Genomic DNA, 17,513 nt, shown 5'->3' with positions numbered 1-17,513 from the left:
ACCAGCTTTTCCCATCGTTTGCATAAATACTGCATCTCGTCTTGTCCTGGACACTACATGTACTTAAAAGGAAATAAATATGGCATAAATATTCATATCTTCCTCAATAGAGGGTCATGAAAATTTTGCAACCTCCAAAAGTATGGCAGTGGCCAGTGAGGAGTGAGCTGAGCGTTACAGTTGATGGGAATCATGGGATTGAAACAGTTACCTCTGTGTTCATGTTTACACCCAGATGACAATCTTCAGCGTAATGTTCAACTTTTGGCCTGAGTTCTGTGAGTTTCGGACCCACCTGACCGATGAGAAGATCCTTCCTCTGCTGGAGAGGAAGAAAGCAAAGAAAGTGCAACAGATGAAGCAGAAGATGAGAGAACAAGAACTGCTCGCTAAGGTCAGTAGTCCCAGAACCTCCTCTGAGTACCGTGCAGGGGGTGGTTGGAGATGATGAAGTGCTGTAGCACAGATATACTCCCCAGGGATTCCAGTTTTGATATAAAACTGGCGATAGTCTAGTTTAGGGGACCCAGCAGGAAACCTTATAGGGGAATTTTCGCTAATGTGATTCTGTGGACAGCACCCACCCACACTATTCGGCCAATCACAACGCTTCTTGCTGTAGAGGGTGCTGTGCAGGGCCGTTTCTTGGGCAGTGCGGGCAGGGCGACCGCCCTGGGCGCAGACAGGCAAGTAGAAGAAAGGGGGCGCAGGCAGAAGGACATAACTGCTAGGGAGCTGGTGACACGCGGTGCAGCCAAATGGAAGAAGAAGATTGCAAGCTCAATCTCCTTCCTTGACTCCTCCTGGACTGCCTGCGTTCAATGTCAAGTCATCATTTCGTCACCACCGCGGGATGCCACCTGATGTCCTGTAGCGGTACTGCAGGCTGTCAGTGGGCGGCGCCCATGGAGGAGTCTGCTTGCCCGGGCTCTCTTTGCCTGTGTGCTTTCCTGGTCCCTGCTTCCTCCTGGATGAGCGGCTGGTCACTGGTAAGTAGGCAGATCTACTGACCTGTGGCTGTGTGACTGTCCCTAAAGAGAAAGGGTTCGCAAGTCCACGAGGGGTGGTGGGGGGGGCACATTTTTTACAGCCTTGCCCTGGGTGCAATTTAGCCTAGAAACTGCCCTGGTGCTGTGATTGGAGAACTGTTCCCTATGAGGTTTCCTGCTGGTTCCCCCAAACTAGTGCTGTACAATCCCTCATAACTGCACCATTGTGCTGCCCATACATGTGGCCATCTGATTGTAATGCTTGTGTATACTTCTTACACACAGTAAACTTTACATAAATTCCAGATAGGAGCAGCACACCATCAATCCATTGGATAAATAGGGTGTTTGATCAATAAAGGTTTTGCAATCCACAAAGGCAACAAAAAACACCCAAAAATAGCTTTCAAAGTACAATGCAATTTACTCATCAAATGGTTAATAAACCGTTTCCTTTTAGAAAGCTGTGCTGGATATTTTTTATTTACACTGTAGATTTCAAGTGCCCAAAACAATTGTGTTAAGCCCAGGGCAGTTTGTAGGCTAAATTGCTCCCAGGGTGAGGGTGTAAAAATTACACCCCTCGTGGGCTGAAACATTATTTGCGGTGTGACATTTAACCCCCCAGTATAGGTAGCCAGCTAAAGGTGCCCCAGTATAGGTTATCCAGCCATAGGTGCCCCAGTATAGGTTAGCCAGCCATAGGAGCCCCCAGTTTAGGTTAGTCAGCCATAGGTGCCCCAGTATAGGTTAGTTAGCCATAGGTGCCCCAATATATTTTAGCCAATCATAGGTGCCCCAGTATAGGTTAGTCAGCCATAGGTGCCCCAGTATAGGTTAGTCAGCCATAGGTGCCCCAGTATAGGTTAGTCAGTCATAGGTGCCCCAGTATAGGTTAGTCAGTCATAGGTGCCCCAGTATAGGTTAGTTAGCCATAGGTGCCCCAGTATAGGTTAGTCAGCCATAGGTGCCCCAGTGTAGGTTAGTCAGCCATAGGTGCCCCAGTATAGGTTAGTCAGCCATAGGTGCCCCAGTATAGGTTAGTCAGCTATAGGTGCCCCAGTATAGGTTAGTCAGCTATAGGTGCCCCAGTAGAGATTAGTCAGCCATAGGTGCCCCAGTATAGGTTAGTCAGCCATAGGTCCCTTAGTATAGGTTAGTCAGCCATTGGTGCCCCAGTGTAGGTTAGTCAGCCATAGGTGCCCCAGTATAGGTTAGTCAGCCATAGGTGACCCAGTATAGTTTAGTCAGCCATTGGTGCCCCAGTGTAGGTTAGTCAGCCATTGGTGCCCCAGTATAGGCTAGTCAGCCATAGGTGCCCCAGTATAGGCTAGTCAGCCATTGGTGCCCCAGTGTAGGTTAGTCAGCCATAGGTGCCCCAAATATAGGTTAGTCAGTCATAGGTGCCCCAGTATAGGTTAGTCAGCCATAGGCGCCCCAGTGTAGGTTAGTCAGCCATAGGTTCCCCAGTATAGGTTAGTCAGCCATAGGTGCCCCAGTATAGGTTAGTCAGCCATAGGTGCCCCAGTATAAGTTAGTTAGCCATAGGTGCCCCTGTAGAGATTAGTCAGACAGCCATAAGTGCCCCAGTATAGATTAGTCAGCCATAGATGCCACAGTATAGATTAGTCAGCCATAGGTGTTAACAATTGGTGCCCCAGTATAGGTTAGTCAGCCATAGGTGCCCCCCACCCCGCAGGCTGTTGCAATACAGAGGAGGGGAGAGCAGTGGCACAATGGGACTCATCTGTGGGGAGGGGGGCCCAACTCCTCCCTCCCTCTCTTCGGGTCCCCCTCCATGCTCCCTCCTTCATTCAAGAAGTGTCCGGCCAATCAGTATAGATCTCATTTAAAACAGTTGCAGCTTGATTAGCACATTAATAGCACATGCCATATGATTGTTATGCTATTTGTGTATAAGAATTCCATAAAGCACAGTGTGCTAAGAATAGCTCCTTGAAGCCCCCTCCTGCAGGTGTCACCCTAGGTATCTGCCTGGTTTGCCTAAACTTAGCCATGTTCTCTCTACATTTACAGGCACAGCATGAAGATACAAAGAGGAAGGGAACTCTATCTGATATCTATGCAGAAAGTGAAAGCTCCTATGGTGAGGAGCTGTTCTCTGGCCGTGAAGGGTATGGTCACAGCCGAAATGTGAGTAACAAGTAACAATGTCAGTAAGCAATGCTCAGGTTGTACTGTCACTGTTACCGCTTGGTAAAGAAGGGAGATTTAGATAATCATGTCCAGGGGCACAACTAGAAATCGCTGGGCCCCCCTGGGACTTTGGATTGGGCCCCCTTCCCCTCCCCCCCTCGCTTTTTGCACAGGTGAACTGAGAACCAATGTTATTCAATTGGCTAGTGCACACTTGAATGTGTTTTTCCCCATGCAGATAAAAGCAGACAGCAGTGAAGCGCTGCAGGCATTTGCTCTATCAATTACACTCGCCTCTGTGGTAAAACGTGCATGTTTTCACGCATACAGACACATATGATGTGCAGAAAATGCATACAGAAAACCGACAGACGAGTGTGCTCCCAGCCTCAGCTTATTACACTCACTCTGTCCATCTCTGATGGAGCAGAACTGGCTCTGCAGACTTCTCCAGCATCACTACAGTACACAGCACCTGGGGAGGGGTAGAGAGGTTGGGGGCTGGGCGTTGTACACAAGAGACTGCTGCACACTGTCTACAAATCTCTGTCTGCAAAACTTTGCTTGACTCCTTATCAGTGGTTGAGCAGAAGCAATCATTAGAACAATTGTGCAGAGAGCAGAAAGGTAGTTTTTTTTATCTCTGCGTTCTTAGTTGTCAGTCTTTCAGGACAGGGAAAATAAACGCCTTCCTTCACAGGGCCCCCTGCTGCTTCTGCCCCCCACCCGCATCTGCACCCCTTGCAGGGTCTATTGTTACAGCACTGATCATGTCCCTGGCAAGTTTTGTTACTTCATATTAATTGTTGTGTATAGAGTGTTTAAGGTCCCAATATAAAACTCGGTCTGGGGCCCCTAGCTCCTTGGCTACACCCCTAATCATGATTGTCATGTGATGACCATTTGTAGCAATGATGCTTTAACCTCAGGTCTTTATAGTGAACTGAAACATAAGAAGTCAACAATTTATATAGTGCTAGCAAATTTTCTGCAGTGCAATGAACAAGTCACATAACGGTCCCTCAGCAAGGACTGTAATGTAATATCCCTAATACAATCTGGGGTTAATTTGTCAGAAAGCCAATTAACTTACTACTATTCTCAGACAGTTTAAAAAGGGATACCAAGCATCTAAAAGAAACGTGGGCAAGATTTAAACTTGGGATTTTCATTCTACAAGATGAAAGTACTATTATAATGTTTCTTTACAGAGCGCCTACATATTCTGTATCACTGTACAACGTGCAATTCAAGCAACAACAGAGAGTACAGATGCATGAGCAGTTCAACATACTGTACAATCTGGACACCCAGTGACATAAGTACCGATACATACAATAGATGTGTAGTTTGAATAACATCACCAATACTGATAGATTTTCATTTGATAAATTGCACAGAAACAGGAAACAAAAAGGGGATGGTCGCTGCCCTTGTGATGTTACAATCTAGAGGAGGGGTCCCCAAACGTTTTGGGTTGAGGGCCGGTTCAACATACTTAAGACTGCTGGGGGGCCGGAGTATGCATAAAATGATGTAGAAGTCTTTGCGGGCCAGACAGTAAAGCACACCCAGGTGACAACCTACAGTCCAATTGGACAGCAGTGTCACCTGATGTGGAATTTGATTGGAAACCAGCAAATTACTACTTTCTGGCTTCCATGTGGATGGGTGGTTCCAGCACTGCTATTCTATATGCGGACCACCAATATTTAAAAATGTAGCTTACCACATCTATAAGTAATACATTTTGTGTGTGGGGGGCTGGTAAAAAGCCTCAGGGGGCCACATTCGGCCCGCAGGCCATAGTTTGAGGACAACTGATCTAGAGGGTAGTGGGGGTTGAGACACTGGGAAGTAGGCAAAGGAGTTAGCACATGTGGTAGTGAGCTTTGAATTCTTGCTATACCAATTTATAAGCTTGTCTGAATAGGTGTGTCTTCAGAGTACGTTTGAAAACTTCCAGGCTTGGAGCATGATTTGTAGGCTGTGGGAGAGAGTTCCAAAGGAGAGGTGACACTCGTGAAAAGTCCTGGACGCGAGAGTGAGAGAAAGTAACCAAGCTGGACAACAAGAGTGACTCTTGGGAGAAGCCAAGATTCTGGGATGGATGATATCTGGAGATTAATATGGAAATGTATGGATGGGATAGCATACGTAGAGCTTTGTATCATAGTGTTTAGAGTTTGAATTTGATCCTTTGGGTGATTGGTAACCAATGGAGATTGGCAGAGAGGGGCAGCATCATAGGAGAGGTGGATGAGACAAGCAGCAGAGTTCAGCAGCAGAGTTCAGTACTAACTGGAGAGGTGCCAGCCTGTTTTTTGGTAGGCCATAGAGTAGGGTGTTTTCAATAATCAAGACAAGACATGATTAGAGCATGTACAAGCATCATAGGAGCCTCTTGTGTAAGGAAGGGGCACATTTTGGAGATATTTTTGAAGATGGAAGTAGCAGGAGGCTGTTAATGTGTTCATATGTGGTTGGAATGAGAGCTCATAGTCCACAGTTACCCCTTGACAACAAGCTTTAGGAGTTGAGGTTATTGAATTAATTCCATTTGAAATTTTTGTATTGGTTATTTTTTTTTATCCCTTTTATGGGCCTGATCAATCATATTATTGGATCAGACGGTCGATGGTTCGCTAAAACTGTATTCTTAACGGGGACCTTAAGTTACTGTGCTGCCCAATATTCTTTAAATTCCATACAGGTTAAAAATAGAATAATACTAATGTCTGCGGCAAAACCTACAGCCAACCACAGCACATATTAGTATACTGTATATGACGGTGGCATAATAGTGACTACCCTTTTTGCCTTATAGTGCTAGAGTCAGTCAAGTTCAAACCCCAGTCTGGACTGCATGAAGTTAGTATGTCACTCCATGATTCCTCCAGGACTCCACTAAGATTCCCAAAAGCACACTAGAAGGTTAATTGGCTTTCCCCAAGGAACTGACCCTGGACAATAGCAGGGGTGGCAGATTATGAATGGGAAATTACTCTCACACAACCTGGGTAGCTTATGGAGTTCACTCTAAGTTGCTGATGCTCCCCTTAGCTGCCAATGTTCTCTAAGTCCAACATAAGAAAATAGGTTTGCAAGAGTTAATAGTGTTAGGTCATCATCATGTCAGCTCATCTTTGCTGACAAATTTTATAGACAAGAGCCACTTCTTAATCCGCCGGACAGTCATGGAAATGTGGTATTATATATTGCAATGATATAACAACATGGATCCCAATCAGTCATCTCCAAGATACAAGATCATTAAAGATAAACTCCGACCAATAATTGAACTTAATCCCAATCAGTAGCTGATACCCCCTTTTACATGAGAAATCTATTCCTTTTCGCAAACAGACAATCAGGGGGCGCTGTATGGCTGATATTGTGGTGAAACCCCTCCCACAAAGAAATTCTGAGTACGTACTCTTGACAGTTTCCTGTCTGTGAACCTTGCTGCATTGTGGGAAATAGCTGTTTACAGCTGTTTCCAACTGCCAAAAAGTATGCAGCAGCTACATCACCTACCAACAGTAAAAATGTCACCATGTAATAAATGTCAGAATGTAAATCAGGGATTTAAAAGATTTTACAATGGGCAAACACTGACTAAATTATTTATACATAATTATTGTAAAAATGAAGCACTTTTTTATTACATTATTTTCACTGGAGTTCCTCTTTAAGGGTTATTAATTAATAGCTAGCAAGCTGGAACATGGGGCAGAAGTAATCAGCATAGCTGTCATGATAAATAGGACACTAATGTCTGAGTTTTCACCCCATGAGTAAGGTATGCATTGAATGCATTTCAGCCTATAATCACAATTATATGACCTCATAGCACTGCTCAGATTCTGTTTGGAACGGTCCATGATCTTCTCCAGTGCTACAGAATTCTCACTCCCTTCCCTGGTATTGTAGCTTTTTTTTTTGTTGCTCAAATCTATTCACAGAATACTTATGTAAACAATACAAAAGTTGCTATCAATGGTACTCTACGTGCTTATAAAGCAGGACAATGGAGACACCCAGGGCCGGATTTGTACTCTTTACTGCCCAAGGCCACTGTCAGCATCCGCCCCCCCTTCAGTATAGATACCCAGATGACCCTTCCCCCTACCTCCAGTATAGGTAGCCCGTTGCCCCTTTCCTCCAGTACAAGTAGCCAGATGACTTTCCCCCTCACCTCCAGTATAGGTATCCTGATGACCCTCCCCCCCTCCTTTCCTCTAGTATAAAAAGCCAGATGACGCCCCCCCCCCCCCCCCCCACACACACACTTCTGTATAAATAGCCTAATGACCCCGGTCCCTCCAGTGTAGGTAGCCAGGAGACCATACCCCTTAGAATAGCCTGCTACCCACCAGCCCTTGATCCTATGGTGCCCTAGCCTAGGCCATGGCCTATATGGCCCTGGCTTATATCCGGCCCTGGAGACACCCATATCAGGTAGCATAATCAACAAAACAAACATGGGCAGCCACTCCAGGTTGTCCCCAGGTGTCTGCTATATTCCCGTCTCTAAAGGTGCATACACACCTTTGTCTTGTGTCGCCAGTTGGGGATTGAGACCCGATCTCCTTGGGCGGCATCACTGGGCCGGGCAGTCCCGACGTGTGTCAGCTATGTAGCTGACGATGCGTACTGTTGCCATGCAGGGATGCGGAGGGACGACCAAGCAGCGCGTGCGTGACCTCACGTGGCGTGTGGGAGGAGTGGCGTCTTCAAAGAAGTTGAAGTCTAAGGGGTGAGTTGATCCGCCAAGCCATAGGTGCCGCCAAAAGTAATGTCCCAATTCTGCACCTGGAGTTACACTTTAAAATATTAGAAACTCTCCACCCTCTGTCACCTTAGGTCTGGTCTGCTAGGTAGGAGAAGTTTTGTAATTCTATATATAAAACTGCTGTGTTACTAATGTAGTAACTGTGTGAAACAACACTGGAGCTGTTAATATGACAAAACAGGAAACTTCCCTTAATTAGGCATAATTAACCATTTCATATGATGTGACAGAATCTGACGTAATGTTTTTCCTATGCCCACACTCAGTTATTGCAGCTGTGGTACCCACGCGTCACATTGCCAACTCCAAGTTTACTAGATGATCATTCTACATAAAGATAATTTGCCATTTTAACTAGAGTATAACAGACAGATCCCGCCAACTATTATTTTTTTCACACGTTAAGCAATAAATACAGCAGACTCTGAATGATTTGGGGCTTTCAACATTTTTTTATTGGAAAGGTTTGTAGAAAACTGTAAAAAAAATTGTTATTTTCAGTGTATAATGAGAATGTAAGATGATTCAGAACAATCTATCCCTGAAGTGCAAGGCAGAGCATATATATACCCGATACTTTGGGAACCTCTGTAATCCTCTACATGACATAGAGACAACCTGTCAGTGCACAGAACAGCAGGAGGGGTACTGGAGTGAAGAATCTATTGTACCTGTCATTATACAGTACATCATGTTTAGTCAGTGCTGCAGGGGCAGATCTCTGGAAAGGCCGCAAAGGCCTTGGGCTTGGGCAGTGGCTGCACATAGAAGAGTGATTGCTGCATATACAGTAGAATAAGAGGCTGCAAATGGAATACAGAGGTTGAAGATAAGAAGCAACACATGGAATTAGGGAGCTGCTGCCTTAGGGATTTCTATATAACAAAAGGGGCTGCTGTACATGAAGGCTAGACATGGCTCGAGGGGGCTGCATAAAGATTAGGAGCGGGGTGCTACACATGGAAGGAGAGCCACAAGAAAGTTGGCCTAGGGGAGGAAAAAGTATAAATCTGGCCTTGCCTCCATGGAAGACATCTAGGCAAAGACAAAGCAAAAGACTACTGCTTAACACTTCTATAAATGCAACAAGCTACAATAAATTCTTCAATATAACCTTGGCATTAATTCCAATGCTTCCATACTCTGTAAAATAAAATAATACTACAATCTGTGTTCGTTAAGAAGATGGATTGAAATGTTTTCCCCATCTTCATTGCCTAACAGCCCCTTTCTCCATTCAATATAAACCCTTCCCCCCTCACCACGCACGCACTCACACATATATACATACACGCTACACACACTCTACACACACACGCACATACACACTACACACACCACACACACACACACTACACACGCGCGCACACACACACACACACACACACACACACACGCACACACTCCCACACACACACTACACACGCACGCGCACACTCCCACACACACACTACACACGCACGCACGCACGCGCACACACACACACTACACACAAACACACACACACTCACACACACACACACACACACACACACACACACACACACACACACACACACACACACACACACACACACACACACACACTCTCTCTCTCACACACACACTCCCACACACCCTCTCTCTCTCTCACTCACACACACACACACACACACACACACACCCTCTCTCTCTCTCTCACTCACACACACACACACACTCTCTCTCTCTCTCTCACTCACTCATATACACACTCACACACACTACACACATGCTCACACTGCGCACACACACTCACACTACACACACACACACCAGCAGACACTTGACTATACACACACACACACACACACACACACCAGCAGACACTATACACACACACACACACACACACACACACACACTACGCACACACACAGGCACACACTCACACGCACACACACACTCCTAGTACTTAGAATACTAAATTAGAATTATAATAATAATACATTAAGATGACAATCCAATAATTATGCAAATGAGTATATTCTGACCCAGAAAGCCCCAGGGTATTCTGGAGGATGACTAAGGCTTACACCCCTCACACCATCTGGTTGATGGGGGGGGGGGGGGGTGAGTGTGGTGCTGGTGGTTGTGGTAGATGCCACACTGCTAGTCAACCTTCCAGCAGTACTGTGCTGCGGAGGGATGTGTAGGCTGAGGGATCAGGAGTAGCCTACAGACAGACGTCTGGTTAGTGCAGAGAGCAGGAGCATGGTCTACTGGAAAGACAGTAACATCACCCTTGTGCATATTGCAGGGCGAGGGGGGGGGGGGGGGGGGGGGGTTGGGGGGTTGACATCCTTCTGTCATTTGGGAGGAGTGAGATGGAAGAGATGAATTTTCTTATACAAGGACTTCACACATTGTTTTCCTAGTCCTGTTCTGCATGTGTATTCTTAAGTGTGACCTCTTGCTTTCGTGGTCACACAGTCTTCCTGTTGCATTTTTAAGGTGATATTAAAGAGAAGACAACAGGAAGAGGGGAGCAACCAGAGGCAAAATGTGAATGTTTCTGAGTGAACTCAGTGGTGATGTAAACAGTGCACTGATACCAATGGAGAATACAGATTAATTATGTAATGTAATGACTTGTAGGTATCATGGAGCTATTCAAAGTACGTGGAGGCTCTGGAACAGGAGAGGATGCTGCTACAAATCCAGCAAGACCTGGAGAAGAAAACAGGATCTAGTTTCATGTCAGGTATTGTGCTAATTACTAATTACAACAGAGAGAAAATGTGTGCATCAACCAAGTGAACCTGACAAATCTGGCTTTGCAAATTTGGCCTATTGGCTAATCACGAGATATTGCTCATGCAAATATGCATTTGCTTTCGCATGCCTAAATATGCAGGGTCAAAAACCAAAAACCGCAAAACAATCGCCCTGCGGGAATTAGTTCATGCTACATAGCACTATCCAGGGGCGCCACGAGGAGGCTTCCCATTGCCCCCATACAACCGGGGGGCCGCGGGGGTCCCAGGCTCTCTCACCGCCTGGAACCCACACAGCGGCACCCCGGAGGTGGAGGCTGGGGGGTGCAGGCGATCTCCCCAGTGTGGCCAGCGCCGGGAAGAGCCGCCCGCACACACCTCCCAAGATTGAAAACAGGCACTTACCTTAACGTCCATTGCGTTCTGCTATATGCGCATGACCTGGGCGCGACACATAAGGGGAGGACAGGCGCAAATAGCCTGCTCCAGGGCACTCACCTCCTAAAACAAGCCACTCACCACTTGCCTCCAAAGAAAAGAAAATGCAATGCTAATTACAACAGAGAGAAAATGTGTGCATCAACCAAGTGAACCTGACAAATCTGGCTTTGCAAATTTGGCCTATTGGCTAATCACGAGATATTGCTCATGCAAATATGCATTTGCTTTCGCATGCCTAAATATGCAGGGTCAAAAACCAAAAACCGCAAAACAATCGCCCTGCTAATTACTACTGTAATTCTCATATTTATATAGCAGTGACATATTGTTTAACACTTCAGAGAATATATTGAACAATTTCTTTTTGTGATGGGTAAATCCAGGATTTTCATTAATAACCGGTAAGTAGTAGTGTGTACAGTGGCATATCTAGATAAAATGGTAAACACTGAAATTGTGCCCCTCCCCAGTCTGAACCCCCGGAACAACCGCATTCCTACCTCGCCCTCGCCCTTATACAGTGGGATGCAAAAGTTTGGGCAACCAATAAAAAATGTCAGTTAAATATATCATATAGGAGACACACACACAGTTATATTTAAGAAGTGAAATGAAGTTTATTGGATTTACAGAAAGTGTGCAATAATTGTTTAAACAAAATTAGGCAGGTGCATAAATTTGAGCACCATAAAAAGAAATGAAATCAATATTTAGTAGATCCTCCTTTAGCAGAAATTACAGCCTCTACGCTTCCTGTACGTTCCAATGAGAGTCTGGATTCTGGTTGAAGGTATTTTTGACCATTCCTCTTTACAAAACATCTATAGTTCATTCAGGTATGATGGCTTCCAAGCATGGACAGCTCTCTTTAACTCACACCACAGATTTTCAATTATATTCAGGTCTGGGGACTAAGATGGCCATTCCAGAATGTTGTACTTGTTCCTCTGCATGAATGCCTTAGTGGATTTTGAGCAGTGTTTAGGGTCGTTGTCTTGCTGTCTTGTTAAAAAGATCTTGCTGTCTTGTTGAAAGATCCAGCCCCGGCGCAGCTTCAGCTTTGTCACTGATTCCTGGACATTGGTCTCCAGAATCTGCTGATACTGAGTGGAATCCATGCGTCCCTCGACTGACAAGATTCCCAGTCCCTGCACTGGCCACACAACCCCACAGCATGATGGAACCACCAACATATTTGACTGTAGGTAGCGGGTGTTTTTCTTGGAATGCTGTGTTCTTTTTCCTCCATGCATAACGCCCCTTGTTATGCCCAAATAACTCAATTTTAGTTTCCTCAGTCCACAGCACCTTATTGCAAATGAAGCTGGCTTGTCCGAATGTGCTTTAGTATTCCTTAAGCGGTTCTGTTTGTGCTGTGGGCAGAGAAAAGGCTTCCTCTGCATCACTCTCGCATACAGCATCTCCTTGTGTAAAGTACGCCGAATGGTTGAACGATGCACAGTGACTCCATCTGCAGCAAGATGATGTTGTAGGTCTTTTGGTGCGGGTCTGTGGGTTGACTCTGACTGTTCTCACCATTTATCACTTCTGTTTATCCGAGAATTATCTTGGCCTGCCACCTTCGAGACTTAACTTGAACTAAGCCTGTGGTCTTCCATTTCCTCAATATGTTCCTAACTGTGGAAACAGACAGCTGAAATCTCTGAGACAGCTTTCTGTATCCTTCCCTTAAACCATGACGGTGAACAATCTTTGTCTTCAGGTCATTTGAGAGTTGTTTTGAGACCCCCCCCCCCATGTTGCTACTCTTCAGGGAAAATTAAAAGAGGGAAACTTACAATTGACCCCCTTAAATACGGTACTCTTTCTCATAATTGGATTCACCTGTGTATGTAGGTCAGGGGTCACTGAGCTTACCAAGCCAATTTGAGTTCCAATAATTAGTTCTAAAGGTTTTGGAATCAATAAAATGACAACAGTGCCAACATTTATGAACCTGCCTAATTCTGTTTAAACAATTATTGCACACTTTCTGTAAATCCAATAAACTTCATTTCACCTCTCAAATATCACTGTGTGTGTCTCATATATGGTATATTTAACTGACTTTTTTATCGTACAACCAACGATTTATACAGGAAAATCATGACGATTAAAAGGTTGCCTAAACTTTCGCATCCCACTGTAGCTGCCTATACAACCCCTTCACACAATCAGAGGCTCCCCCACAAATCATAGCCCTCCTCCCATAGAGCCCTCACCCCCCCCCCCCCCCCCCCGATAAAAGAATCAATGCCTCCAGATAAAAGAATCAAGTAGCCATATGCATCCAGACGTATTAAATAGCTACTTTCATTCAGACATAAGAATAAAGTAGTCACATTACCCTACATATAAAATGCAGCAAAGATGACGCCAGATATGGGAATGCAGCAAACATTACCCCACATAAGAAATGCAGTAAGCATGACCCCAGATAAGAAATGCAGCAAATATTACCTCATATATGAAATGCTGCAAACATTACCCTACAAAGGTAGCCAAGTGTGTGTGTGTGTGTGTGCGTGTATTGCAATCTATGAGTCCCAAATTTTATGTAACTTATTTGGACCATTGTGGAATTTGATCTTGTGGAATTTGATCTTATCTAGCGGTAGGGCACATTCAGAGATTGCATCAACTTTGGTGAAGATGGACCTACCTCTGTGCTGTTCTGTTTAAGTAATATTTTGCGCTTGGCATAGTGTCATAGTAAGCAGATCACTTTTTTTTTCAATATGGAGAAGCATGTGATCAATTTAACCAGATGATACATTTTAATGCTCTGATTTGGTGTACGTATTAATATCCCAAGGGTTGGTTGGGCACAGGGTGAGCCGATTGACGGCTTACCCTGCTGCCACTCAAATTCCCGGCAGCGTAAAATACTAATCCCCCTCGGAGTCATAGCAAATTGGAGGGAGAAGAAATTGATGGAACCCCAAATTACCTTTGCGCGGGGTAGCGCACTATTGCATTAGTGCTATAGCTGCGCCCAGCACAGACGAAACCACCTGTTTTGCTGATTTGTTGGTCATGATCATGTGGTAAAGCTAGACGTGGTCACAGCAAATTATAACCTTACATAGTTCTGCTAGACAGGATCAACACCATTAATCCTAGCAATGCATAAAGCTGGACTGAAGATACTTCTTTGTTTTTTTCTCAGGAAAAGTTAATTCCCATTTTAAATTATCCTTGCCTTTTAAATGATCTTATAATGGTTTATGTCTTTATTTAGATAATTCATCAATCTACAGCATAAGAAGTGATGATTCTAAAAAAACGGGAAGGACCCTCAACTCGTCACACAAGTCTGGGCTCATTCCACGAGTCCCCTCAGCTTTAAGACCAGCCACGAGACACTAGTGGTGGCCACATGGGCGTGGACCTTTCTGTAGATCATCATCATATTCCACCTTTCACTCCTCCTGCAGGGAGAGCTGATAGGGCCACCGTAATAAAAAAGAAACTGCAGTAAAACACTCCCCATATATCATAATTAACTGTCTGCCTCTGGATTTATGGTTACACAGCTATATAATAAATTATGTTAGAGATAATGACAAACAGTGATCAACTGATGCCCATAATCCTGCTAGTATTTCTGCAGACATGGCTCTTTTCTGGAGATCAGCTGGTTCCCATATTTAAAGAAATAATAATCAGTTTAAAAGTTTAAATAGTTTTCCGCTTTCAAAAGCATTTTTTGTTTCCCAATGATTGCTGCTTTTGCCGCTAATTATAAGCAATAAGTGATGATTGCCATGTTCATAAAGCAGCAATCGGTGTACACTGCTATTACATGAAAGCAAAAATACACAAAAAAAATCCACTCAGGACATTATAAAAAAAAATAAAGTTGAATAGCATTTATTGCACAAAATACTCCTATCAAAGACACTCTGGAGAACATTTGACTGCATCTATACAATATATATATATTGATCATGTGCCAAATTAAAGCATATGAATGTTTTCCAGGGGTTTACGCATATTGGTTGAATAGCTTCAGTAAATGTAATTTTGCCTCCTTAAAACAGAAAGTATTTGCGATAATTCAGCGGTAAGTAAGCAACTCTGGTGTCCCATGATGCATCACTCCTGAATATGCAAATGTATGCCCGTGAAAGACAGGCTGCGCATCCAGAACCGCTGGTGTATAGTGAGCCTACAGCTACTAAATGTTTACACAGAGTCACATCAATGCAACATACACACAGCCTGTTTTGAACTAATTGATAATACCTGATAGCTCATGGTTAGCCAGAACCACTAGGAAAGTGTAAAGGGCTTAAAGAGAATCTGAAGAGAGTATAAAACCCTTCTCTGATATTCAGCAGGGGCATGTGTGCCCCTGCTAAACCGCCGATATCGCGCCGCACAACGGGGGTCCCTTACCGCCCAAATCCCCTCCGTCCTCGTCGGGGATCTCTTCCGCATTGAGGCAGGGCTAACGGCTATAGCCCTGCCTCACGCGCGTTGGTCAGCGCGTATCTCTGCCTCTCCCCCGCCCCTCTCAGCCTTCCTTCACTGAGAGGGGCGGGGGAGAGGCGGCGATGCGCCGCTGATAGACGCGCTGTGAGGCAGGGCTGCAGCCGTTAGCCCTGCCTCTAGGAGCAGCAAAATCTACGACCAATTTGGTCGTTGATTTTGCAGGGGGGAATTGGGGGGTAAGGGACCCCTGTTGTGCGGCGGTTTAGCAGGGGCACACATGCCCCTGCTGAATATAAGAGAAGAAGCGAGTTTTTTACTCGCTTCAGTGTCTCTTTAAAGAGACGAAAAAGCCCTCTATTAAAAAGCAATGCTAAACGTAATGTTGCTTTCTTAGGGCTGGTGCACACCAGAGCGGTTCTGAAGCGTTTTTTAAAACGCTTGCAGTGGGAAAAACGCTTGGCTAATGAAAGTGAATGGGATGGTTTTTTCCACAAACGCAAACTCTGGGGCTGCAGCATTTTTTAGATTTTTGAGGCGTTTCTGCCTTAATGTTAAAGTATAGGAAAGTGGAAAACAGCTCTGAAAAACGCTAGATCAGAGCGGTTTTCCAGGCAGTTTTTTTTTACAGAAGCTGTTCAGTAACAGCTGTACTGTAACAATATTTGAAATCTGCTACACAAAAACGCTCCAAAAAACACTAGGCATGTTTTGAAAACGTCTCTAAACATGCCTAGAATCGCTCTGAAATCTGCTTCAAAACCCTCTAGCGTTTTGTGGATCTGCTAGAGGTTTTAGGTGTGCACTGGGCCATAAAACAGAAGGTATTTGCAATAATAAATAATACTCAAGTACCTTTTTAACCTTTTCGGGACCGGCCACCTACCCCCCCTTAAGGACCAGGCATTTTGCGCGGGAAGGGGGTGCGCACGTTTGGGGGGGTCAGGCGGCCGGATCCCGTGTGTGGCTGCCTGGCATTGTGTCCCTCCTTGGTGGCCTGGGCCCCCCCTTCTGCCAGCAGCCTTCACTTACCTTCCAGGCTCCAGCGATGAGCCGCACGGGACCCTCTTCTCCGGCCGGTATCTCCGTTCTGTCTGACGAGCAGTTCCGGGTCGCGGCTTGATGACGTCATCAAGCCGGGACCCGGCGCTGACGTCAGATGAAGCGGAGATGCCGGCTAGAGCGGAGGGGGGCGCCGATCGTCGCTGGAACGGCAGGGAGGTGAGTGGATCCTCTTCTTTCCCCCCCTGCCGCCGCAGCTGTCAAACAGATCACTACGATCCGACGGCGATTGTAGTGATCGTGTGATCAGCAGCCATACGCGATGGCTGCTGATCACTCGGGGGAGATGTCGGCTGTCATATGACAGCTTAATCTCCCCCTCCGGGTGCGCACGATCGCGTCGGGAGCGGAAATTGCGGGCCGGCGTAGATCCTACGCCGCATCAGGCTAGAACAGCCACAAGTGCGGCGTAGGATCTCATGCACATGGTCCCGAAAAGGTTAAAGACCTGTTTGCTTGTTACCACAACACCTTTGGATCCATGTGCTTGATCACCTCATTAGCCTTGTGATTGCTGTATTTGGGTGAGTGGAAGTAATGCTGGGAATACACGGTTCGTTTCTGCCGTGCGTTTCTCCTCTCAATCGTTTCTGTCGCTTGATTCTGCAGTCGATTATCTTCTGCTCGTTTTTCTTATCTTTTTCCATTCACTTCTATCAGAAATCGAGCGGCGAAAGAATCGAAAGGGAGATCGGACATGTCGGAAATTATCTATCAAACCATCTAATCACCTAAAAAACAAACCGTGTATTCCCAGCATAAAGTTAGCTCTTTGCTAACTGGGCAGATGTAAACAAAAGTATGATATCTAGGTTCATGTATGGGGAGGGAGGTGGGGAGTATCAGGAGAGAGCAAAAATATGCTAGGGTAGAAAACTCCAGCGCATGTCAGACAACCAC

The 17,513-nt window shown here is 45.3% G+C and overlaps 1 protein-coding gene across 4 annotated transcripts in view; it reads left to right on the top strand.

Moving 5' to 3' along the window:
- The window catches only part of RGS22 (regulator of G protein signaling 22), a 157,828-nt gene extending 143,226 nt beyond the window's left edge, over positions 1–14,602 (top strand). For all 4 annotated transcript variants that reach the window (XM_068237725.1, XM_068237724.1, XM_068237727.1 and 1 more), the window contains 4 exons: positions 236–394; positions 3,027–3,143; positions 10,558–10,663; positions 14,359–14,602. In XM_068237725.1, the coding sequence (XP_068093826.1) occupies positions 236–394; positions 3,027–3,143; positions 10,558–10,663; positions 14,359–14,486 (510 nt within the window). In that variant the 3' untranslated portion in view covers positions 14,487–14,602. The remainder of the gene's footprint in view (positions 1–235; positions 395–3,026; positions 3,144–10,557; positions 10,664–14,358) is intronic.
- The last annotated feature ends 2,911 nt before the right edge of the window (positions 14,603–17,513 follow it).

The sequence above is a fragment of the Hyperolius riggenbachi genome, chromosome 5, assembly GCF_040937935.1.
Source record: "Hyperolius riggenbachi isolate aHypRig1 chromosome 5, aHypRig1.pri, whole genome shotgun sequence".
NCBI lineage: Eukaryota > Metazoa > Chordata > Amphibia > Anura > Hyperoliidae > Hyperolius > Hyperolius riggenbachi.
Note: the sequence above shows the minus strand (reverse complement) of the source record. Positions and strands in the feature narration are given on the sequence as shown.